A 21,007-nucleotide genomic window follows, 5' to 3' on the forward strand; every position below is an offset into this window, starting at 1 on the left:
TGCAGTCACCAACGCTCTGGATAACATAAAACAGCCTAACCAGCTCTGCTAGGGCAAGTAAAATGGTCAGTGAACTGTTCTCTCATTTGGTTCTGGAAGTAGATAGCAAGCTAGCCAACGTTAGCCAGTTAACTTGGGTGCTTGATTGCGGTTGTTGGGACAGAACGCTCAGATCAACCCTCAAAGAGATAGTGGGGCTAAAGCGCAAGAGGGTGTGAACAACTCTGAATGGGTATAGACAAAGAAGAGCTCTCCAGTAGGCGTACCAAAACATTCAAAGGCCATTTTCTCAAAAGTTGATCAACTTTCAAAGCAGAATAACTTTTGCATTATTCCTCAAATGCCGTGTGTGATATACCCTTTTGTAGCTCTGCGTCTGATTTTATCCAATGTAAAAAACACAATTTAAAAATTTTGCTACATACTGTAAGACCGAATCAAGGCAGTAGGTCACAAAACCAAAAGTAAAAAGACAAAACTTAAAAGCATAGAAATATCACACAGAACATATCTACAATTTCTTACACTTGCTTTCAATGAGAATGACAGATCTATAACTCATATTTCCATAAGAATTTGGTCGGGTCAGCCAAAAAGTTACATATTGCAGCTTTAATGGAAAAACAAAAGCTGGTTGAGAGAATACTAAGAGTCTGCAAAGCTGTCATCAAGGCAAAGGGTGGCTACTTTGAATAATCACAAATTTATTTTGATTTGTTTAACACTTTAGTTACTACATGATTCCATGTGTTATTTCTGTCGTCACTATTATTCTACAATGTGGAAAATAGTAAAAATAAAGAAAACCCCTTGAATGAGTAGGTGTCCAAACTTTTGACTGATACAGTATGTCCTTTGTCACATGACCACACAGCTGGTCAGTAGTCCAGGTGGAACAACACTAGGGCCTGTAGGACCTGTCTGATCAACTGAGATGACAAGGCAGAGCAACGCCCTATCATGGACAAACCTCTTCCCATTTTACCAACCATTGAGTCTATATGTTTTGACCATGAAAGCTTGCCGTCTAGGGTTACACCCAGCAGTTTAGTCTCCTCAACTTGCTCAATAGCCTCATTATTCAATAATAGATCTAAACGAGGTTTTGCATTGAGCGAGTGATTGGTCCCCAAAATTACGCTTTTAGTTTTTGAGATATTTAGCACCAGCCTATAGCTAGTTACCCATTGTAAAACTGACAGGAGCTCTATGTTAAGTGTCTCATTTATTTATTTTACTGTTGCAGCCAACATGTATACTGTTGAGTCGCCAGCATACCTCGACACACAGCTTTATTTAAGGTCAGTGTAAGGTCATATTTAGAAACAGAAAACAATAATGGCCCTAGCCGGCTGCCCTGCGGTACAACACACAACTGAATTTACATGAGAGGCTTCCATTAACAAAAACCCTCAGTGTTCTATTAGATAGGTAACTCTCAATCCACAATAAGGTAGAGGACGCACATCCATAACACCAATGTTTTTTCAACAATAGGTTATGATCAATGACATCAAAAGCTGCACTGAACAAAACACCTCCCACAATCTTCTTATATCAATTTCTTTCAGCCAATCATCAGTAATTTGTGTCAGTGCCAGGTATGCTTGTAATCATTAAGGAATGAGGAGTTTGTCAGGATTCAAAATAAACAGAATGGAGCTAAGCTAAGCACAGGCATCCTAGAGGAAAACTTAGTTTGTTTCCCACCAGACACTGGGAGATGAATTCACCTTTCAGCAGGACAATTACTTAAAACAAGGTCAAATCTACAAGGAAGTTGCTTACTAATAACATAGAGAATGTTCCTGAGTTCAAGTAAATCTATGGCAAGACCTGGAAATGGTTGTTAAGCAATGATCAACAACGAATTTGACAGAGCTTGAAGAATTTGGAAAATAATAAATTGGGCAAATGTTGAACAATTCTAGGTGTGGAATGCTCTTAGAGACTTACCCAAAAAGACTCACAGCTGTAATCGCTTCCAAAGGTGCTTCTACAAAGTATTTACTCAGGGGTGTGTATACTTATGTAAATGAGATATTTCTGTATTTCATTTAATACATTTGGAAAAAATTATAAGAACATGTTTTCACTTTGTCATTATGGGGTATTATGTGTAGATGGGTGAGGGGGAAAAAATCTATTGAATCCATTTTGAATTTAGGCTGAAATACAACAAATGTGGAATAAGTCATGGGAGTAGCTTAGTGTGCATATCACTTTTTCCCCGCTTTATCCTCTCAGGACAGGGGGCTCTCTTTCAACTGGAAAGGTTTCTTGTAGTCTGTTTATGGCATCATCGGCGCTTGTGAAATCCATCCTTTGCGTTCCCTTCCATACCCACAGCACTGCCTGGAAGCAGGAATTGAGATTTGATTCCTTTGTCTGTCTGATGGGAATTTATTGCTTGCTATTTTTTCCCAGCCTAGCAGACAGGTCCTGGACGATTTCAAATTGATTGACCATGGATTTTGATTTCGTACGTACCCCCCCCACCCCCCTTTCTTTTCGAGCTAAATCTACTTTAACAATAGATTGTGGCAGTTTGTTTTTGGTGTAGCCCGAGAGCATTTTAGCTGTTTTCCTGGATATCCTTTAGCTGTCTCATTACTCTCATTTGTATTTCCAAGTTATATGTAGAAGCCAGACAACAAAGTTTAAATGAAGCCTCTAAAATTAATAGATCAATAAATCAGCTAAACAGAAAGCTACCATTTCATTGTAGGATATTATTTGTCACTGTTGATATATTTCAACTAATGCAACCACTACATCCGTCTGACTTCCTCCATGTGTAGGAATACCGATGTTAAGATATTGGAATCCTTAGACAGTCATTCATATGACCATAACTGGTTAATTCAACTCCACTCACAAGCAATTTTGAATGAAATAAGTAGAGACATAGTCAAAACATTGTAGCTGAACATCTGCTCAAATACATACAAGGCCCTTGATGCTGTAATTTGCAAAGGGTGCAGAATGACAGCGAGGCTCCACTCATTCCCATCCTGCACCACTCTGGCCAACAGCTCTGTCAGGAAGGGCTGGTGGCCTGGCCGGGCTGACAGACATTGTTTATCAGTGATGTCACCACTTCCCACGAGAGTGGGTGGAGTGAGGGGAGAGAGAAAATACACATATCAGCTAAACTGTGTGACAAAGAGCAAATAGAACCAGTTGCATTTCCCAGCCTTCGTCAGTCATTCAACTGCATGACACTTCCAACTGGCCCTGAATGCCCTGGACCTCTGTGGCAGTCAGTCATGGACATAGACATAGTTTCAAGTTTTAATGTCATGTGCACAAGTACAGTGAAATGCTTTTATTGCAAGCTCTAAACCCAACAATGCAGTAATCAATATCAATGTAGTACTAAAAAAAATTGCATAATGTAGAACAAAAACACAAAATAGTAAATAAGAAAAAACAGGAGAAAGTAAGAAGCTATATACAGGGTCAGTTCCAATACCATATTTTCAATGTACAGGGATACTGGAGTGATAAGAGGTAGATATGTATAGGGGTAAGGTGAATTGGCATCAGGATGAATGATAAACAGAGTAGCAGCAGAGTAAAGGAAGATTGTTTGTGAGTGTGTGGGAGTGTAGAGTCAGTATAAATGTGTGTGCATGTTGTGTGTGTTGGAGAGTCAGTGTGTGTAGAGTCCTGTGAGTGTGCATAAAGACAGTGCAAAAATACAAATACATACAAGGGTCAACTCAGATAGTCTTTGTAGCTATTTGGTTCGCTATTTAGAAATCTTATGGCTTGAGGATATAAGCTGTTCAGGAGCCTGTTGGTGTCAGACTTGATTCACCTGTACCACTTGTCATGTGAAAGCAGAGAAAATAGTCTATGGCTTGGGTGGCTGGAGTGTATAGCAAATTCCCGGCCCTTGCTTTCACACTGCCTGATTTATAGGTCCTGGACAGCATGGAGCTCGGCCCCAGTGATATACTGGGCTGTCCGCACCATCCTCTGTAACGCCATGTGATCGAGGGCGGTGCTGTTGCCATACCAAGCAGTGATGCAGCCAGTCAAGATACTCTGAATGGTGCAGCTGTAGAACTTTGAGGATTGGAGGGCACATGCCAAATCTTTTCAACTTCCTGAGGGGGAAGAGGTGCATAAGAGGTTCTGGCAATTAATCAAACTATACATGTCAATGGTGCTCTGATTTTCAGCTGACAAAGGGCAATCCATTTGGTATGTGTCAGTGTGATCAATATCAAAATTAAAAGATCAGTCTGTCAAATACAGTGATAAGACTTAGTGCATTGCGTACACGGTATGGGAAATTCAGTCAAAAATCGCTGTATCACGTAAGAGCTGTACTAAACCATTTCTGAATCTTCACGAGCCTACATCTTTGATTTGCTGCTTTCAACCAAAATGACATCGGTCATGCTCCTTCCGCTGTGGGCCCTCTGGAGAAATAGCAATCTAGGAGGAAAACCAATAGATACGCAAAGAAATAAACACTTCACAATAAATGTGCTGCTCCACTGTGCTGGTGCTCTCTCGTAGGGCAGAGGCAATGGACAGAGCACACAGAGGAGATGATCATGATGACCCTGCTTCCTGGCTTGACTGCATGTCAGACCCCATCAGCTCATGTTTGTATCCGGCCCTGGGTAGTGCACGCTTCCCTGGGAGCCTGCAAGAATCTCTGCTTAAATGAGCAGGGTTGTGCCAGAAGGTGGAGGAACTCATCTGCTTAGGCACTGTGAAGGAACTCCACCCACTGGCATGCATTTCTGCAGGTGGCAACCAGAGGTAGGATATACCGGAGCCACTGCCAACAAAAGGGGCTTTTGGCTATAGGCAAACCACAGAATATCTGCATAACACACAACATTAAGGTAAATTCACACACTACAGAGCCGAAAGGTACGGAGAGTAGTGCAGTGTTGCAATTTCGTTTCTCACCAAAGGGGCGGCATTCGGCACAATTTTTTTGCTACCTGGAAATTGAGACGCGCCGTAACATTCCTTGTGAAGACATGAGGGGCAGTATTGAGTGAGTTTTGCAATGGAAATCCTGCCCTGTGTCTATATCACATCTCATCTCTTCTAGTATCCCTTCTGGTATAAACACAGAAGAGATGGACAAGCTGCTATTGTTCTGCTACTGGTATTCTACATCTTTGTGCTTTTATTTCAAAATTTTCTAGGCTCAATTATGTCTCTGCCCAGATGAGGAGGATCTGTGCGAGAACGTGAGACGATACGATGACCTCTGCAATCCTTCGATGCAGTTGTAGTCGGTTATAGATAACAGCTGGAAGGTGATAAATCACAACATTTGAAGACTGATGCCGATAAACTAAAATGGAGATCTATTCGGAACCGGTATGTTCACAAATGAAAAGGTGAAGGAAACAAGAAGTGGGGCTGCAGCCAATTGCCCGACAACTAGGTTGGCTTGGTACTTAGGCGAAACATTGTCGGACAGACACCAATATGGTATGTAGTAGAGGTCGACCGATTATGATTTTTCAACGCCGGTACCGATTATTGGAGGACCCAAAAAAAGCCAATACCGAATATATCGGCCGTTTTTTAAAATGTATTTATTTGTAATAATGACAATTACAACAATACTGAATGAACACTTACTTTAACTTAATACATCAATAAAATCAATTTAGCCTCAAATAAATAATGAAACATGTTCAATTTGGTTTAAATAATGCAAAAACAAAGTGTTGGAGAAGAAAGCAAAAGTGCAATATGTGCCATGTAAAAAAGCTAACGTTTAAGTTCCTTGCTCAGAACATGAGAAATATGAAAGCTGGTGGTTCCTTTTAACATGAGTCTTCAATATTCCCAGGTAAGAAGTTTTAGGTTGTAGTTATTATAGGAATATTTCTCTCTATATGATTTGTATTTCATATACCTTTGACTATTGGATGTTCTTATAGGCACTTTAGTATTGCCAGTGTAACAGTATAGCTTCCGTCCCTCTCCTCGCTCCTACCTGGGCTCGAACCAGGAACACATCGACAACAGCCACCCTCGAAGCAGCGTTACCCATGCAGAGCAAGGGGAACAACTACTCCAAGTCTCAGAGCGAGTGACGTTTGAAATGCTATTAGCGCGCACCCGGCTAACTAGCTAGCCATTTCACATGGGTTACACCAGCCTAATCTTGGGAGTTGATAGGCTTGAAGTCATAAACAGCGTAATGCTTGAAGCATTGCAAAGGGCTGCTGGCAAACGCACGAAAGTGCTGTTTGAATGAACGCTTACGAGCCTGCTGCTGCCTACCATCGCTCAGTCACACTGCTCTACCAAATCATAGACTTAATTATAACAATAATAACACACAAAAATACGAGCCTTAGGTCATTGGTCAAATCCGGAAACTATCATCTCGAAAACAAAATGTTTTTCCTGTCAGTGAAATACGGAACCGTTCGGTATTTTATCTAACGGGTGGCATCCCGAAGTCTAAATATTCCTGTTACATTGCACAACCTGTCATAATTACGTAAAATTCAGGCTAATTATTTCGCAACGAGGCAGGCGGCCCAAACTGTTGCATATACCCTGACTCTGCGTGCAATGAACGCAAAATGACACAATTTCACCTGGTTAATATTGCCTGCTAACCTGGATTTCTTTTAGCTAAATATGCAGGTTTAAAAATATACACTTCTGTGTATTGATTTTAAGAAAGGCATTGATGTTTATGGTTAGGTACAGTCGTGCAACGATTGTGCTTTTTTCGCAAATGCGTTTTTGTTAAATCATCCCCCGTTTGGCGAAGTCGGCTGTCTTTGTTAGGAAGAAATAGTCTTCACAGTTCGCAACGAACCAGGCGGCCCAAACTGCTGCATATATCCTGACTCTGTTTGCAAGAGAAGTGACACATTTTCCCTATTTAAAAGAAATTCATGTTAGCAGGCAATATTAACTAAATATGCATGTTTAAAAATATATACTTGTGTATTGATTTTAAGAAAGACATTGATGTTTATGGTTGGAGCAACGTGTACCTAAGCGATTATATGCAACGCAGGACAGGCTAGAGAAAATAGTAATATCATCAACCATGTGTAATTAACTAGTGATTATGATTGATTGATTGTTTTTTTATAAGATAAGTTTAATGCTAGCTAGCAACTTACCTTGGCTTCTTACTGCATTCGCATAACAGGCAGGCTCCTCGTGGAGTGCAATGTAAAGCAGGTGGCTAGAGCGTTGGACTAGTTAACAGTAAGGTTGCAAGATTGAATCCCCGAGCTGACAAGGTAAAAATCTGTCGTTCTGCCCCTGAACAAGGCAGTTAACCCACCGTTCCTAGGCCGTCATTGAAAATATGAATGTGTTCTTAACTGACTTGCCTAGTTAAATAAAATTAAAAATTAAAAAATTTAAAAAAAATAAAAATAAAATTAAAAATTAATATAATTTAAAATGTACATAAAAATATATATATATATATATTTTTTTTTTACAAATAATTGGCAAATCGGTGTCCAAAAATACCGATTGTTATGACAACTTGAAATCGGCCCTAATTAAATTGGCCATTCCGATTAATCGGTCGACCTCTACTTTCAAGTCTATAAAAAAAAAAAAAAACATGTTTTTTTTTACCAGAACCATGCAAATTACATTTTATTGGTCACATAAACATGTTATTGCGGGTGTAGCGAAATGCTATTAATGCACATCCACTAATAATGACCAACTTCTGGTAGCAGGCATTATAGAAAATTAACAGAGGTTTCAAAAACAATCTCTCAAGCACAAGCCCAACTGCTAGTGAGTAGCCAGCTAATCTTTATATTTTAAATCTAGCCTACTTGGATCGACAGTGTTTTGAGAAAGTATTCATACCCTTTGACTTATTCCACATTGTTGTTACAGCCCTAAATCACAAAGGATCAAATATTTTTTTAAACCTCACCCATCTACACACAATACCCCATAACGACAAAATGAAAGAGACATTTTTGCTAATTTATTGAAAATACAGAAATATGTCAATTATATAAGTATTCACACCCTGAGTCAATAGTAGAAGCATATTTTGCTGCATATACAGCTGTGAGTCTTTATGGGAAAGTCTCTAAGAGCTTTCTACACCTGGATTATGCAAGATTTTGACCATTATTATTTTCTAAATTCTTCAAGCTTTGTCAAATTGGTTGTTGGTCATTGACATTTATTTTTCTATCCTGAATAACTCCCCATTCCTTATAGATTACAAGAATACCCACAACATGATGCATTCACCACTATGCTTAAAAATATGGATGGTGGTACTCAAATGTGTTGCATTGGATTTGCCCCAAACATAGCACTTTGTATTCAGGACTAAAAGTGAATTGCTTTAGCACATTGTTTGAATTATTACTTTAGTGCCTTGTTGCAAACAGGATGCATGTTTTAGAATATTTTTATTCTGTACAGGCGTCCTTCTTTTCACTCTGTCATTTAGTTTAGTCTTGTGGAGTAAATACAATGTTGATCCATCCTCAGTTTTATCCTATCATAGCCATTATACTCTGTCACTTAAAGTCTCCATTGGCCTCATGGTGAAATCCCTGAGCAGTTTCAAACTTCTCTCTGGCATCCGAATTTAGGAAGGACACCTGTATATTTGTAGTGACTGAGTGTATTGATACACCATGCAAAGTATAATTAATAACTTCACCATGCTCAAAGGGATATTCAATGTCTGCTTTTTTTTAACCAATCTACAAATAGGTGCCCTTCTTTGAGGCATTTGAAAACCTCCCTGGTATGTGTTTAAATCTGTGTTTGAATTTCCCTGCTTGACTAAGGAACTTTACAGATAGTTGTATGTGTGGGGTACAGAGATGAGGTAGTAATTCAAAAATCATGTTAAACACTATTATTGAGTCCATGCAACTTATTAAGTGACTTGTTAAGCAACTTTTTACTCCTGTAGGCTTGCCATAACAAAGGGTTTGAATACTAATAGACTCAAGCCATTTCAGAGCTTCCGAGAGCTGGCCGCCCGGCCAAACTGAGCAATCGGGGGAGAAGGGCCTTGGTCAGGGAGGTGACCTAGAGTTCCTCTGTGGAGATGGTTGTCATTCTGGAAGGTTCTCCCATCTCTGCAGCACTCCACCAATCAGGCCTTTATGCTAGTGGCCAGACGGAAGCCACTCCTCAGTAAAAGGCACATGACAGCCCACCTAAAGGACTCTCAGACCATGAGAAACAAGATTCTCTGGTCTGATGAAACCAAGATTGAACTCTTTGGCCTGAATGCCAAACGTCACGTCTGGAGGAAACCTGGCACCAGTCCTACGGTGAAGCATATTTTTCAGCGGCAGGGACTGGGAGACTAGTCAGGATCAAGGGAAAGATGAACGGAGCAAAGTACAGAGAGATCATTGATGAAAGTCTGCTCCAGAACGCTCAGGTTCACCTTGCAACAGGTCACCACTTATCGGCAGACTCAACAGCCTTGGTTTCTCAAATGACCGTCTCGCCTGGTTCACCAACTACTTCTCATACAGAGTTCAGTGTGTCAAATCGGAGGGCCTGTTGTCCGGACCTCTGGCAGTCTCTATGTGGGTGCCACAGGGTTCAATTCTTGGGCCGACTCTCTTCTCTATATACATCAATGATGTCGCTCTTGCTGCTGGTGATTCTCTGATCCACCTCGACGCAGACGACACCATTCTGTATACTTCTGGCCCTTCTTTGGACACTGTGTTAACTAACCTCCAGACGAGCTTCAATGCCATACAACTCTCCTTCCGTGGCCTCCAACTGACTATCCTACCGATCCTTTACTTGGGCGATGTCATTTACAAAATAGCCTCCAACACTCTACTCAGACTGCATCCAATTTGCTATCACAGTGCCATCCGTTTTGTCACCAAAGCACCATATACTACCCATTAGAGGTCGACCGATTAATCGGAATGGCCGATTAATTAGGTCCGATTTCAAGTTTTCATAACAATCTGCATTTTTGGACACCAATTGTGGCCGATTACATTGCACTCCACGAGGAGACTGCGTGGCAGGCTGACTACCTGTTACGCGAGTGCAGCAAGAAGCCAAGGTAAGTTGCTAGCTAGCATTAAACTTTTCTTATGAAAAACAATCAATCTTAACATAATCACCAGTTAACTGCACACGGTTGCTGATATTACTAGTTTATCTAGCTTGTCCTGCGTTGCACATAATCAATGTGGTGCCTGTTTCTACAAACGGTAATGGAACTTTTGACCTTTTCGTCTATTGATTTGCGCCCCCGTCTCGTGCCTTTTGGAATAGTGTTCTGGACGCGCCAACAAATCGGAGGTATTTGGACATAAATTATGGACTTTATCAAACAAATGAACATTTCTTGTGGAAGTGGGAGTCCTTCCGAGTGCATTCCGCCGAAGATCAGAAAATGTAAGAAAATATTTAGAACAGTATTTTAGAGTTTTGACAACGCCGTGGCTTGACGGCTAACTGTATAGCTTGCATTGATGGTTGAGCTATGTACTCAGAATATTGAACAATGTGCTTTTTCCGTAAAGTTATTTTGAAATCTGACACAGCGGTTGCATTAACAGTGCTTTTTTCGCGAAGCGCTTGTCGTTGCACCAACGTGTACCTAACCATAAACATCAATGCCTTTCTTTAAAATAAATACACAAGTATACATTTTTAAACCTGCACATTTAGTTAATATTGCCTGCTAACATGAATATCTTTTAACTAAGGAAATTGTTTCACTTCTCTTGCGTTCCGTGCAAGCAGAGTCAGGGTATATGCAGCAGTTTGGGCCGCCTGGCTCGTTTCAAACTGTGTGAAGACCATTTCTTCCTAACAAAGACCGTAATTAATTTGCCAGAATTGTACATAATTATGACATAACATTGAAGGTTGTGCAATGTAACAGCAATATTTAGACTTAGGGATGCCACCCGCTTGATCAAATACGGAACGGTTCCGTATTTCACTGAAAGAATAAACGTTTTATTTTTGAAATAATAGTTTCCGGATTTGACCATATTAATGACCTAAGGCTCGTATTTGTGTGTGTTATGTAATAATTAAGTCTATGATTTGATATAGCAGTCTGACTGAGCAGTGGTAGGCAGCAGCATGCTCGTAAGCATTCATTCAAACAGCACTTTCATGCATTTGCCAGCAGCTCTTCGCTTGGCTTCAAGCATTGAGCTGTTTATGACTTCAAGCCTATCAACTCCCGAGATTAGGCTGGTGTAACCGATGTGAAATGGCTAGCTAGTTAGCGGGGTGTGCGCTAATAGCGTTTCAATCGTTGACGTCACTCACTCAGACCTTGAAGTAGTTGTTCCCCTTGCTCTGCAAGGGCCGCAGCTTTTGTGGAGCGATCGGTAATGATGATTCGAGGGTGGCTGTTGTCGATGTGTCCCTGGTTCAAGCCCAGGTAGGGGCGAGGAGAGGGACGGAAGCTATACTGTTACACTGGCAATACTATAGTGTCTATAAGAACATCCAATAGTCAAAGGTATATAAAATACAAATGGTATAGAGAGAAATAGTCCTATAATTCCTATAATAACTGCAACCTAAAACTACTTACCTGGGAATATTGAAGACTCATGTTAAAAGGAACCACCAGCTTTCATATGTTCTCATATTCTGAGCAAGGAACTTAAACGTTAGCTTTTTTACATGGCACATATTGCACTTTTACTTTCTTCTCCAACACTTTGTTTTTGCATTATTTAAACCAAATGTAAAATGTTTCATTATTTATTTTTGGCTAAATTGATTTTATTGATGTATTATATTAAGTTAAAATAAAAGTGTTCATTCAGTATTGTTGTAATTGTCACTATTACAAATAAATAGGCCGATTAATCGGCATCGGCTTTTTTGGCCCCCAATAATTGGCACCGGGGTGTTTTTTTGGCCCTCCAATAATCAGTATCGGCATTGAAATATCATAATCGGTTGACCTCTACTACCCACCACTGCGACCTGTATGCTCTCGTTGGCTGGCCCTCGCTTCATATTCGTCGCCAAACCCATTGGTTCCAGGTCATCTATAAGTCTTTGCTAGGTAAAGCCCTGCCTTATCTCAGCTCACTGGTCACCATAGCAGCACCCACCCATAGCACACGCTCCAGCAGGTATATTTCACTGGTCACCCCCAAAGCAGATTCCTCCTTTTTCTTCCAGTTCTCTGCTGCCAATGACTGGAACGAATTGCAAAAAAAATTATAATTAAAAATGTGTTTTTAAATTCACTGAAGCTGGAGACATATCTCCCTCACTAACTTTAAGCATCAGCTGTCAGAGCAGCTCACAGAACACTGCACCTGTACATAGCCCATCTGTACATAGCCCATCCAACTACCTCATCCCCATACCCTTATTTATTTTTCTCCTTTGCACCCCAGTATCTCTACTTGCACATATATAACTCCAGTGTTTAATTGCTATATTGTAATTATTTCACCACTATGTCCTATTTATTGCCTTACCTCCCTTATCCTACCTCATTTGAACACACTGTATATAGACCTTTTCTATTGTATTATTGATATATATATATTTGTTTATTCCATGTGTAACTCTGTGTTGTTGTTTGTGTCGCACTGCTTTGCTTTATCTTGGCCAGGTCACAGTTGTAAATGAGAACTTGTTCTCAACTAGCCTACCTGGTTAAATCAAGGTGGATTTTTTTTTTTTTTTTTAATTATATAAAAAAAAACACAGGACAACGACCCTATGCACACAACCAAACTGAGCAATTGAGGTAGAAAGGCCTTGGTCAGGGAGGTGACCAAGAACCCAATGGTCACTGACAGAGCTCCAAAGTTCCTCTGTGGAGATGGGAGAACCTTACAGAAGGACCGTGGATAGACGGCAGCATTCACGGAAAACTGAAAGCACAAACCACCGCATTTAACCATGGCAAAGTGACTGGGAATACAAACAGGGTAGTTATTCAGAAAACAAACAGTGTAGTTATTCCCTCTGTAAGGCAATCAAACAGGCAAAATGTCAGGACAGAGACAATATGGAGTCGCAATTCAACGGCTCAGACACGAGACGTATGTGGCAGGGTCTACAGACAATCACAGATTACAAAGGGAAACCAGCCACATCACGGACGTCTCACTTCCAGACAAACTAAAACCCCGTCGCCCGCTTTTAGGATAACACAGTGCCACCGACTCAGCCCGCTCCCAAGGATTGTGGATTCTTGTTCTCCGTGGACGACGTAAGTAAGACATTTAAACAGAATCCCTAGCCGCGTCCTCAGAGCATGCGCAGACCAGCTGGCTGGAGTGTTTACAGACACACAGTTGAAGTCAGAAGTTTACATACACCTTAGCCAAATACATTTCAACTCCATTTTTCACAATTCCTGACATTTAATCCTAGTAAAAATTCACTGTCTTAGGTAAGTTAGGATCACCACTTTATTTTAAGAATGTGATATGTCAGAATAATAGTAGAGAATTATTAATTTATTTCATCACATTCCCAGGGGGGGTCAGAAGTTTACAAACACTCAATTAGTATTTGATAGCATTGCCTTTTAATTGTTGAACTTGGGTCAAACATTTCAGGTAGCCTTCCACAAGCTTCCCACAATAAGTTGGGTGAATTTTGGCCCATTCCTCCTGACAGAGCTGGTGTAACTGAGTCAGGTTTGTAGGCCTTCTAAAGGCCTCTTCTAAAGCCATGACATCATTTTCTGGAATTTTCCAAGCTGTTTAAAGGCACAGTCAATTTAGTGTATGCAAACTTCTGACCCACTGGAATTGTGATACAGTGAATTATAAGTGAAATAATCTGTCTGTAAACAACTGTTGGAAAAATGACCTGTCATGCACAACATAGATGTCCTAACCGACTTGCCAAAACTATAGTTTGTTAACAAGAGATTTGTGAAGTGGTTGAAAAATGAGTTTTAATGACTCCAACCTAAGTGTATGTAAACTTCCGACTTCAACTGTAGATATTACATAAAAAGAAAAAAAAATATGCCGTTTCCTGCTACAATAGTCATTTACAACAATAACAATGTCTACACGGTATTTCTGATCAATTTGATGTTATTTTAATGGACATTGTTTTTGCTTTAATTTAAAAAACAAGGACATTTCTAAGTACTAAGTACTTCAAAGTACTACTTAAGTAGGAGGTATCTGTACTTCACTATTTAAATTGACCATTTTTACTCCACTACATTCCCAAAGAAAATTATGTACTTTTTACTCCATTCATTTTTCTTGACACCCAAAAGTACTCATTACATTTTGGATATGCTTTGCAGGACAGGAAAATGGTCCAATTTACATACTTATCAAGAGAACATCCCTGGTCATGCCAACTGACTGCCTTTGATCTGGTGGATTCACTTAACACAATTGCCTAGTTTGTAAATGTTGCCTTGAGTGTGCCCCTGGCTATCGTAAATTAAAAAATACAAGATAACTGTGCCATCTGGTTTGCTTAATATAAGGAGTTTGAAAGTATTTTTACTTTGACTTTTGATACTTAAGTATATTTAAAACCTAATACTTTTACTGAAGTAGTATTTTACTGAGTGACTTTCACTTGAGTCATTTTCTATGAAGGCATCTTTACTTTTAATCAGGTATGACAATTGGGTACTTTTTCCACCACTGCCTTTTTCCAATAACGTACCGCAAGCAATGCGTGTTATGTTTAGAGCAAGTGTCAGGGCTCGAAACAAAAACTCCTCCTGTCAGAAGATACTACATTATCTTCAATAGGCGCTAATGCAGTTAGCGTCTGTGAATGGGGTAGGAGAAAATCAGACACATCTAATAATATTAGAAAGGAAAAAGGACATGGGGTTTCATAACAAACGCGTTGGTCCACTGGCCTGAAAACATGACATGGCCAGATTCCATCATGTGCATTGCTAGGCTACATGACAATATGCTGCTAGTTACAGAGAAATGCAACGGCATAAGCCGTATAGGAGTTGAGCTACCATTCATGCATCGTAGGAGTGAGATATTGCTTACCTGTCAGTGAGTGTTGACTGTGTCTCGCTCATTGGGCTTCCGTTGTTTTTTCCACACTGATTTTATCCAACTGACCTTAGCATTTTCACCAAAATGACAAACGGTATTTTGGAGAATGGCTTCGTCTTGTCTTTCGATGTCCGTCCAAGGGCGTTCCACAACGATTCAAATTCGTTTAATCCATTAAAATAAGAAAATATGGGTGATTCCACAGTGTAGACTTCAATTCTTTGGTGTATTTAGTTTTTTCAAATATTGATGTAAAACAATTGTTCCAGACAGAAGAAATCAGAGGTGACTGTAAACATTCTTCTTCAGAACCATTACGGGGGCGTGCATGAAATAACGCATTGCCAATGATACATTGATAACTCTTGAGTATGGTGAAATGTTACTACAAAATAAAACGTTAACCTCTCAATATTTTTAGGAGAAACATTAATTGCTAACACTGTATCATGGGCATCGCCTGCCGCTGCCTGCATCCGTCTTTGTCAATAGACTACCGGGAAAATATTAGCACTGGCATTGTTCATTTGTTTCCATGTGAAATAACACTGCACAAAGTTAGTAACTCGACCAATGTCTTGACAAGATTGGTCTAATCGTTCTGAAGATTCCTTGTTTTAGTTCTTTTCATTAAGTTCTCTCAAATTAAGCTTGGTTTCTCTCGAAGTTGGTCGCTTATTTACCTTCCAAAATGTTTTCATGGTAAAATTCACATCCGATTCGCCCCTTAACCCAGGCGGATTTGGTCCTTCATGCCCGGAAGAATGTCGACAACAATGAAAGTGATCCTCGCTGCGTTCTAAAGGTTTTCACGAAATTTGAAATTTTATTTCACCACTCCGTTCCAAACACCGTTTAGTTTACATGAGCGATCCTCACAGGCCTCTCGCTCTTTTCTGTACTATAGTGCGGATGGAAAATGGAAATCATTTTCCCACCCCTAAAAAGGGAGAGGAAAAAATATATACAAAAATATCACCTTTCCTCTTGGGCCAAACCGGGTCCCGACACAGCAATTCGTAACAGCAACTTTTGAAAGCAACACAGATCTCGACAAATTCCGTTTTCTGCAGTCTAGTTTCTTTTGCGGTTGAGACTACTACGTTTCATTGAATTACAATATGCATTTGAATCAAAACACCTAGGTACGTTTTCGGAATAGAACTTTCAAAACCTTTGATGTCAGTTTAGTTAGGCTGGCTAAATGGGATGGTCATGATTCAACATCTCATCTCCATGGTATATGTGACAGACCAGTAGATGGCCCATTTACTAAGCCTATTATTGCACATTCCAACAGATACATTTTAATTTAATGTTTATTCGGCTATCAACTACATTATATTATATTGGCTAGATATATATGAATAGGCTGTATAAGTAGTAGCCAGGCCCAGCCAATCAGAATTAATTTTTCCCACAAAAGGGCTTTATTACAGACATTCTGAGGAAATGTTCGCATGGTATTTATAAGCAATAATTTATGGTGTTTCTCTGTCCGCTTTTGTATATTTAGTATATAATCTAGATCATGCATTATATTGTACTAGGTACTGAGTTATAGATTTTCTGATGTACACTACATGACCAAAAGTATGTGGACACCTGCTCGTCGAACATCTCATTCCAAAATCATAGAGTTGGTCCCCGTTTGCTGCTATAACAGCCTCCACACTTCTGGGAAGGCTTTCCACTAGATGGTGAAACATTTTTGCGGCAACTTGCTTCCATTCAGCCACAAGAGCATTAGTGAGGTCGGGCACTGATGCTGGGCGATTAGACCTGGCTCACAGTCGGCGTTCCAATTCATCCCAAATGTGTTCGTTGGGATTGAGGTCAGGGCTCTGTGCAGGCCAGTCAAGTTCTTCCACACAGATCTAGAAGAAAAAAATCTGTATGGACCTCTCTTTGTGTACAGGGGCATTGTCATGCTAAAACAGGACAGGGCCTTTCACAAACTGTTGCCACAAAGTTTGTCTACAATGTCATTGTATGCAGTAGCGTTAAGGTTTTTCTTCACTGGAACTACAGGGCCTGAACCATGGAAAAAAGCCCCAGACCATTATTCCTCCTCCACCAAACTTTGCAATTGGGATTATGTATTCGGGCAGGTAGTGTTCTCCTGGCATCCGCCAAACCCAGATTCAACCGTCGGACTGTCAGATGGTGAAGCGTGATTCATCACTCTAGTGAACGAGTTTCCACTACTCCAGAGTCTAATGGCAATGAGCTTTACACCACTCCAGCCGACGCTTGTCATTGCGTATGGTGATCTTAGGCTTGTGTGTGGCTGCTCGGCCATGGAAACCCATTTCATAAAGCTCCCGACGAACAGTTATTGTGCTTCCAGAGGCAGCTTGGAACTCGGTAGTGAGTGTTGCAATCGAGGACAGATTATTTTTACACGCTATGTGCTTCAGTACTCGACTCTCCCGTTCTGTGACCTTTTGTGGCCTACCACTTCGTGGCTGAGCCGTTGTTGCTCCTAGACGTTTCCACATCACAATAACAGCACTTAGTTGACCGGGGCAGCTCTAGCAGGGCGGAAATGTGACTAACTGACTTGTCCACTTACCCTTGGGGGAATCCCCGTTGCCATTTTGGCCGGTGGTCCAAATGATTAGCCAAGCAAGGGAAGTTTGCAACGTAAGCCCCTCAGCCCTCGTTTTTAGTCGGCTTTGTGAGTGTACAATTATGTTCACTCTGTGGCCTGAAATTCCCCATAATTAAATTTGTGACGATTGTACACCCGATAAGAAAAGTCAGCGAAAACTTAAAAACAACATCAATGGAGAAGTCAGCATACAAGTGTAAGTAAAAACAAATACAAATAAATAATGCATGACGGCACAAACACGTCTCGTAAAAAGTAAATCTGTTTTTGTTTGGTTATCTTTTGGAAAATGTAGAAATAAAATGTTTTCCTTCTTCAGAAGTTCCAGCTAGGCAGGCTAACATTAGTTAGCTAATTAATTTGCTAGCTACCATACAGTAGGCGTATATTAATATTATATTTCATATAAGTAGACATACATTCATAATTGACTGTAGAGCGTATAAACCACCATCAAGCTACCTGGCTGAAAACACAATCATTGCGGGATGAACAAGTGTCGAATTTTCAGCCAAGGGTGGTCCATTTAAAATTCCTCCCTCACTTCCTCCCTCACTTCCTCTCTCACTTTCTCGCACCTTGCCCTGCAAGTGTATACTCGTCAGATATCATGTTACGTCATCAGAAGTGTTCACTTAATTTGAGGGCTGAGGGGATACGGTGTGTCTTAAGTGTTTGGACTGCAGCCATAGTGTATTTTCTTGCCTGATCATGTGACATATGCAATTATCCTTGACATAGGAAACAGGTGTGTGTGCTGACAATTTACACTGATGATGGCCTGAGGCAAAATACTTTTTGTTTCGTTTTCACCTTTTATTTATGCACTTTCTTGCACTATAATATATTCTTTGGCATCATGTTGCTTCAATTAACATCTTAATTTTGCATTCAAGCCTCAGTTTTAAATCTATTCCTTTTTTCTACAGTGTGCAGTTCTCTATTTCTATTAGCAGCCCTAGTACTGTATATTAGCCCAAAATACTTTCAGTGAACCATTTATAGTAGGCCACATTCTGCATGACAGTCTTTTAAGCTGCATTGTATACACTGAAAATAAAATGATGGTATTTCCTCCTTTATCTCCCTTATCTATGATCAGATGATGTTATGTCTGGTAATATATCCGACTCTCCAAATCTTTAGCCAATTGTCTGGACAATCTAAGCACTGGGTAATTAGTCATTATATAGCCTACCATGCTTATTGCATTTTACCTGGCTGCATAACATACGGTGCATCAATTGTCTCATCACAAACCTTAATTATAATCAGAATTAGTTATAGGACGTTGCAGTCATTATTTAGTCATAAAATAACCACAAACAGGTGCATCAAGGTGGCTCTGACATTCAGTTCAATGCAATTGGTTATAGTAGTTGATTGATGCCAATACCTCCCCAGATACCTCCTTAGACCTATGATCAATAGAATCAGCCGTACAAAAAGAGATTCCAGAAATCATCATGTTTAATATAGAACATGTACCTGCTGACAAACAATAACAGTATTCAGGGAGTGAACACTTGACCACACCACTTGCATCAATACTGATAGGTAGGGGCCTACTGTCTTGGAGGAACTTCCCTTAGTGCAATTTCATGATGCTCATGGAAACATACAATTGGAGTACACTGTCACCCAGAGGACATATAATGTATTGCAAGACCACTTTAAAGGGGGCTGAACTTCCTCGTTTTTTGGCTTGGCCATTGAAACTTCTTCAGGGTCGGTGGGTCCCCTGTCGGACATTGAGCTAACGTAGTCTAATGCGATTAGCATGAGGTTGTAATTAACAAGAACATTTCCCAGGACATAGACATATCTGATATTGGCAGAAAGCTTACATTCTTGTTAATCTAACTGCACTGTCCAATTTACAGTAGTTTTTACAGTGAAAGAATACCATGCTATTGTTTGAGGAGAGTGCACAGTTTTGAACATGAAAAGTTATTAATAAACCAATTAGGCACATTTGGGCAGTCTTGATACAACATTTTGAACAGAAATAGAATGGTTCATTGGATCAGTCTAAAACTTTGCACATTCACTGCTGCCATCTAGTGGCCAAAATCTAAATTGCAGCTGGGCTGGAATAATACATTTCTTGCATTTCAAAGATGAAGGTACAAAAAAATGTAAAATAATGTTTTTTTTTATTTTTTATTATCTTTTACCAGATCTATTGTGCTATATTCTCCTACATTCCTTTCACATTTCCACAAACTTCAAAGTGTTTCCTTTCAAATGGTACCAAGAATATGCATATCCTTGCTTCAGGGCCTGAGTTACAGGCAGTTAGATTTGGGTATGTCATTTTAGGCGAAAATTGAAATAAGTGTCTGATCCTGAAGAGGTTTAAAGCGCAACTGGAAGCAATAAACAACTTCTCTAATAGAAAACGGCCCATGTTGCATCGATATTAGTCAGAAACATTTATTCTAGTGTCAAAATTGCGCTCTATCCAATACTACGGCAGAACACACCACAGTGAGACAGATGGTTTGTCGGCACTGGTGGTTTGTTTACATAGCAGGTTAGAAGAATTAATGTGGCAGGTTAGAAGAACTAACTTGACAGGTTATGAGACCTAACCAGGTAGGTTAGGATAACTAATGTGGCAGGTTAGGAGACTGATGTTAAGGTTAGAAAAATGGTTAGGGTAAGGCTTAGCTAAAATTCTACAGTCAACAACTGTTATCCTCGACACGACAACTAGATTGAGCTGAAATGGTAGCCACAATGGTACAAACCATCAGTCTCGACAAACCATCAGTATCATAATACTTGCCCATCAGCACAGCGGATCTGACTTTCTTTACATAAGACAAGTTACAATTTTCTTCACTTGAGAAATACTGCACCAAGAACCTTAGGTAGATGTAAAATTGCACGACTAAAACCTCCTCGGCAAAAATGTCAAAATGAATTACAGGTTGCTTAAATTATCATAGATTCATTGAGACTATTTTAGGGAAGTAATACTGTCTTTGTTCGTATGGCGTCTCATGATGAACTAACATCAGTAACTGGGGCTAGTTAGGGACCGTCAATGTTGCACATCTTTCAGTTGTATCATTAAATGCTTTTCAATATTTGTTTATGAACTTCTACAATTTATAGTTGGTTTGAGGTTTTTAAATCTTAGAAATTTGGAGCTATTGACATTTTTTAACATTGTCTCATGTACATTGTGTTATTTACTGATGGTCCATAACTTGCCCCATAGGGATATTGAATGTCAAAGCAAGTTGTGCAGCTGCTCTCTGAATTGATGATTCCTTGGGTGCTGTCAGCTGTGGGTTTGTGCACAGGATTAAAATAAACAGAACACAATGAAAACTGTTATGGTACCCTTCATTCTGTGACAATTCTTTTCTCTATAACT

At 39.9% G+C, this 21,007-nt stretch overlaps 1 protein-coding gene across 1 annotated transcript in view; it reads right to left on the reverse strand.

The window, feature by feature from the left end:
* LOC115149633 (rho guanine nucleotide exchange factor 12) overlaps positions 1 to 16,220 on the reverse strand; it is a 138,482-nt gene extending 122,262 nt beyond the window's left edge. Inside the window, exon 1 of the mRNA XM_029692584.1 lies at positions 14,997 to 16,220. Coding sequence (XP_029548444.1) covers positions 14,997 to 15,028 — 32 coding nt within the window. The 5' untranslated portion in view covers positions 15,029 to 16,220. The remainder of the gene's footprint in view (positions 1 to 14,996) is intronic.
* Positions 16,221 to 21,007: the final 4,787 nt, after the last annotated feature.

The sequence above is a fragment of the Salmo trutta genome, chromosome 15 (assembly GCF_901001165.1).
Source record: "Salmo trutta chromosome 15, fSalTru1.1, whole genome shotgun sequence".
NCBI classification, from domain to species: domain Eukaryota; kingdom Metazoa; phylum Chordata; class Actinopteri; order Salmoniformes; family Salmonidae; genus Salmo; species Salmo trutta.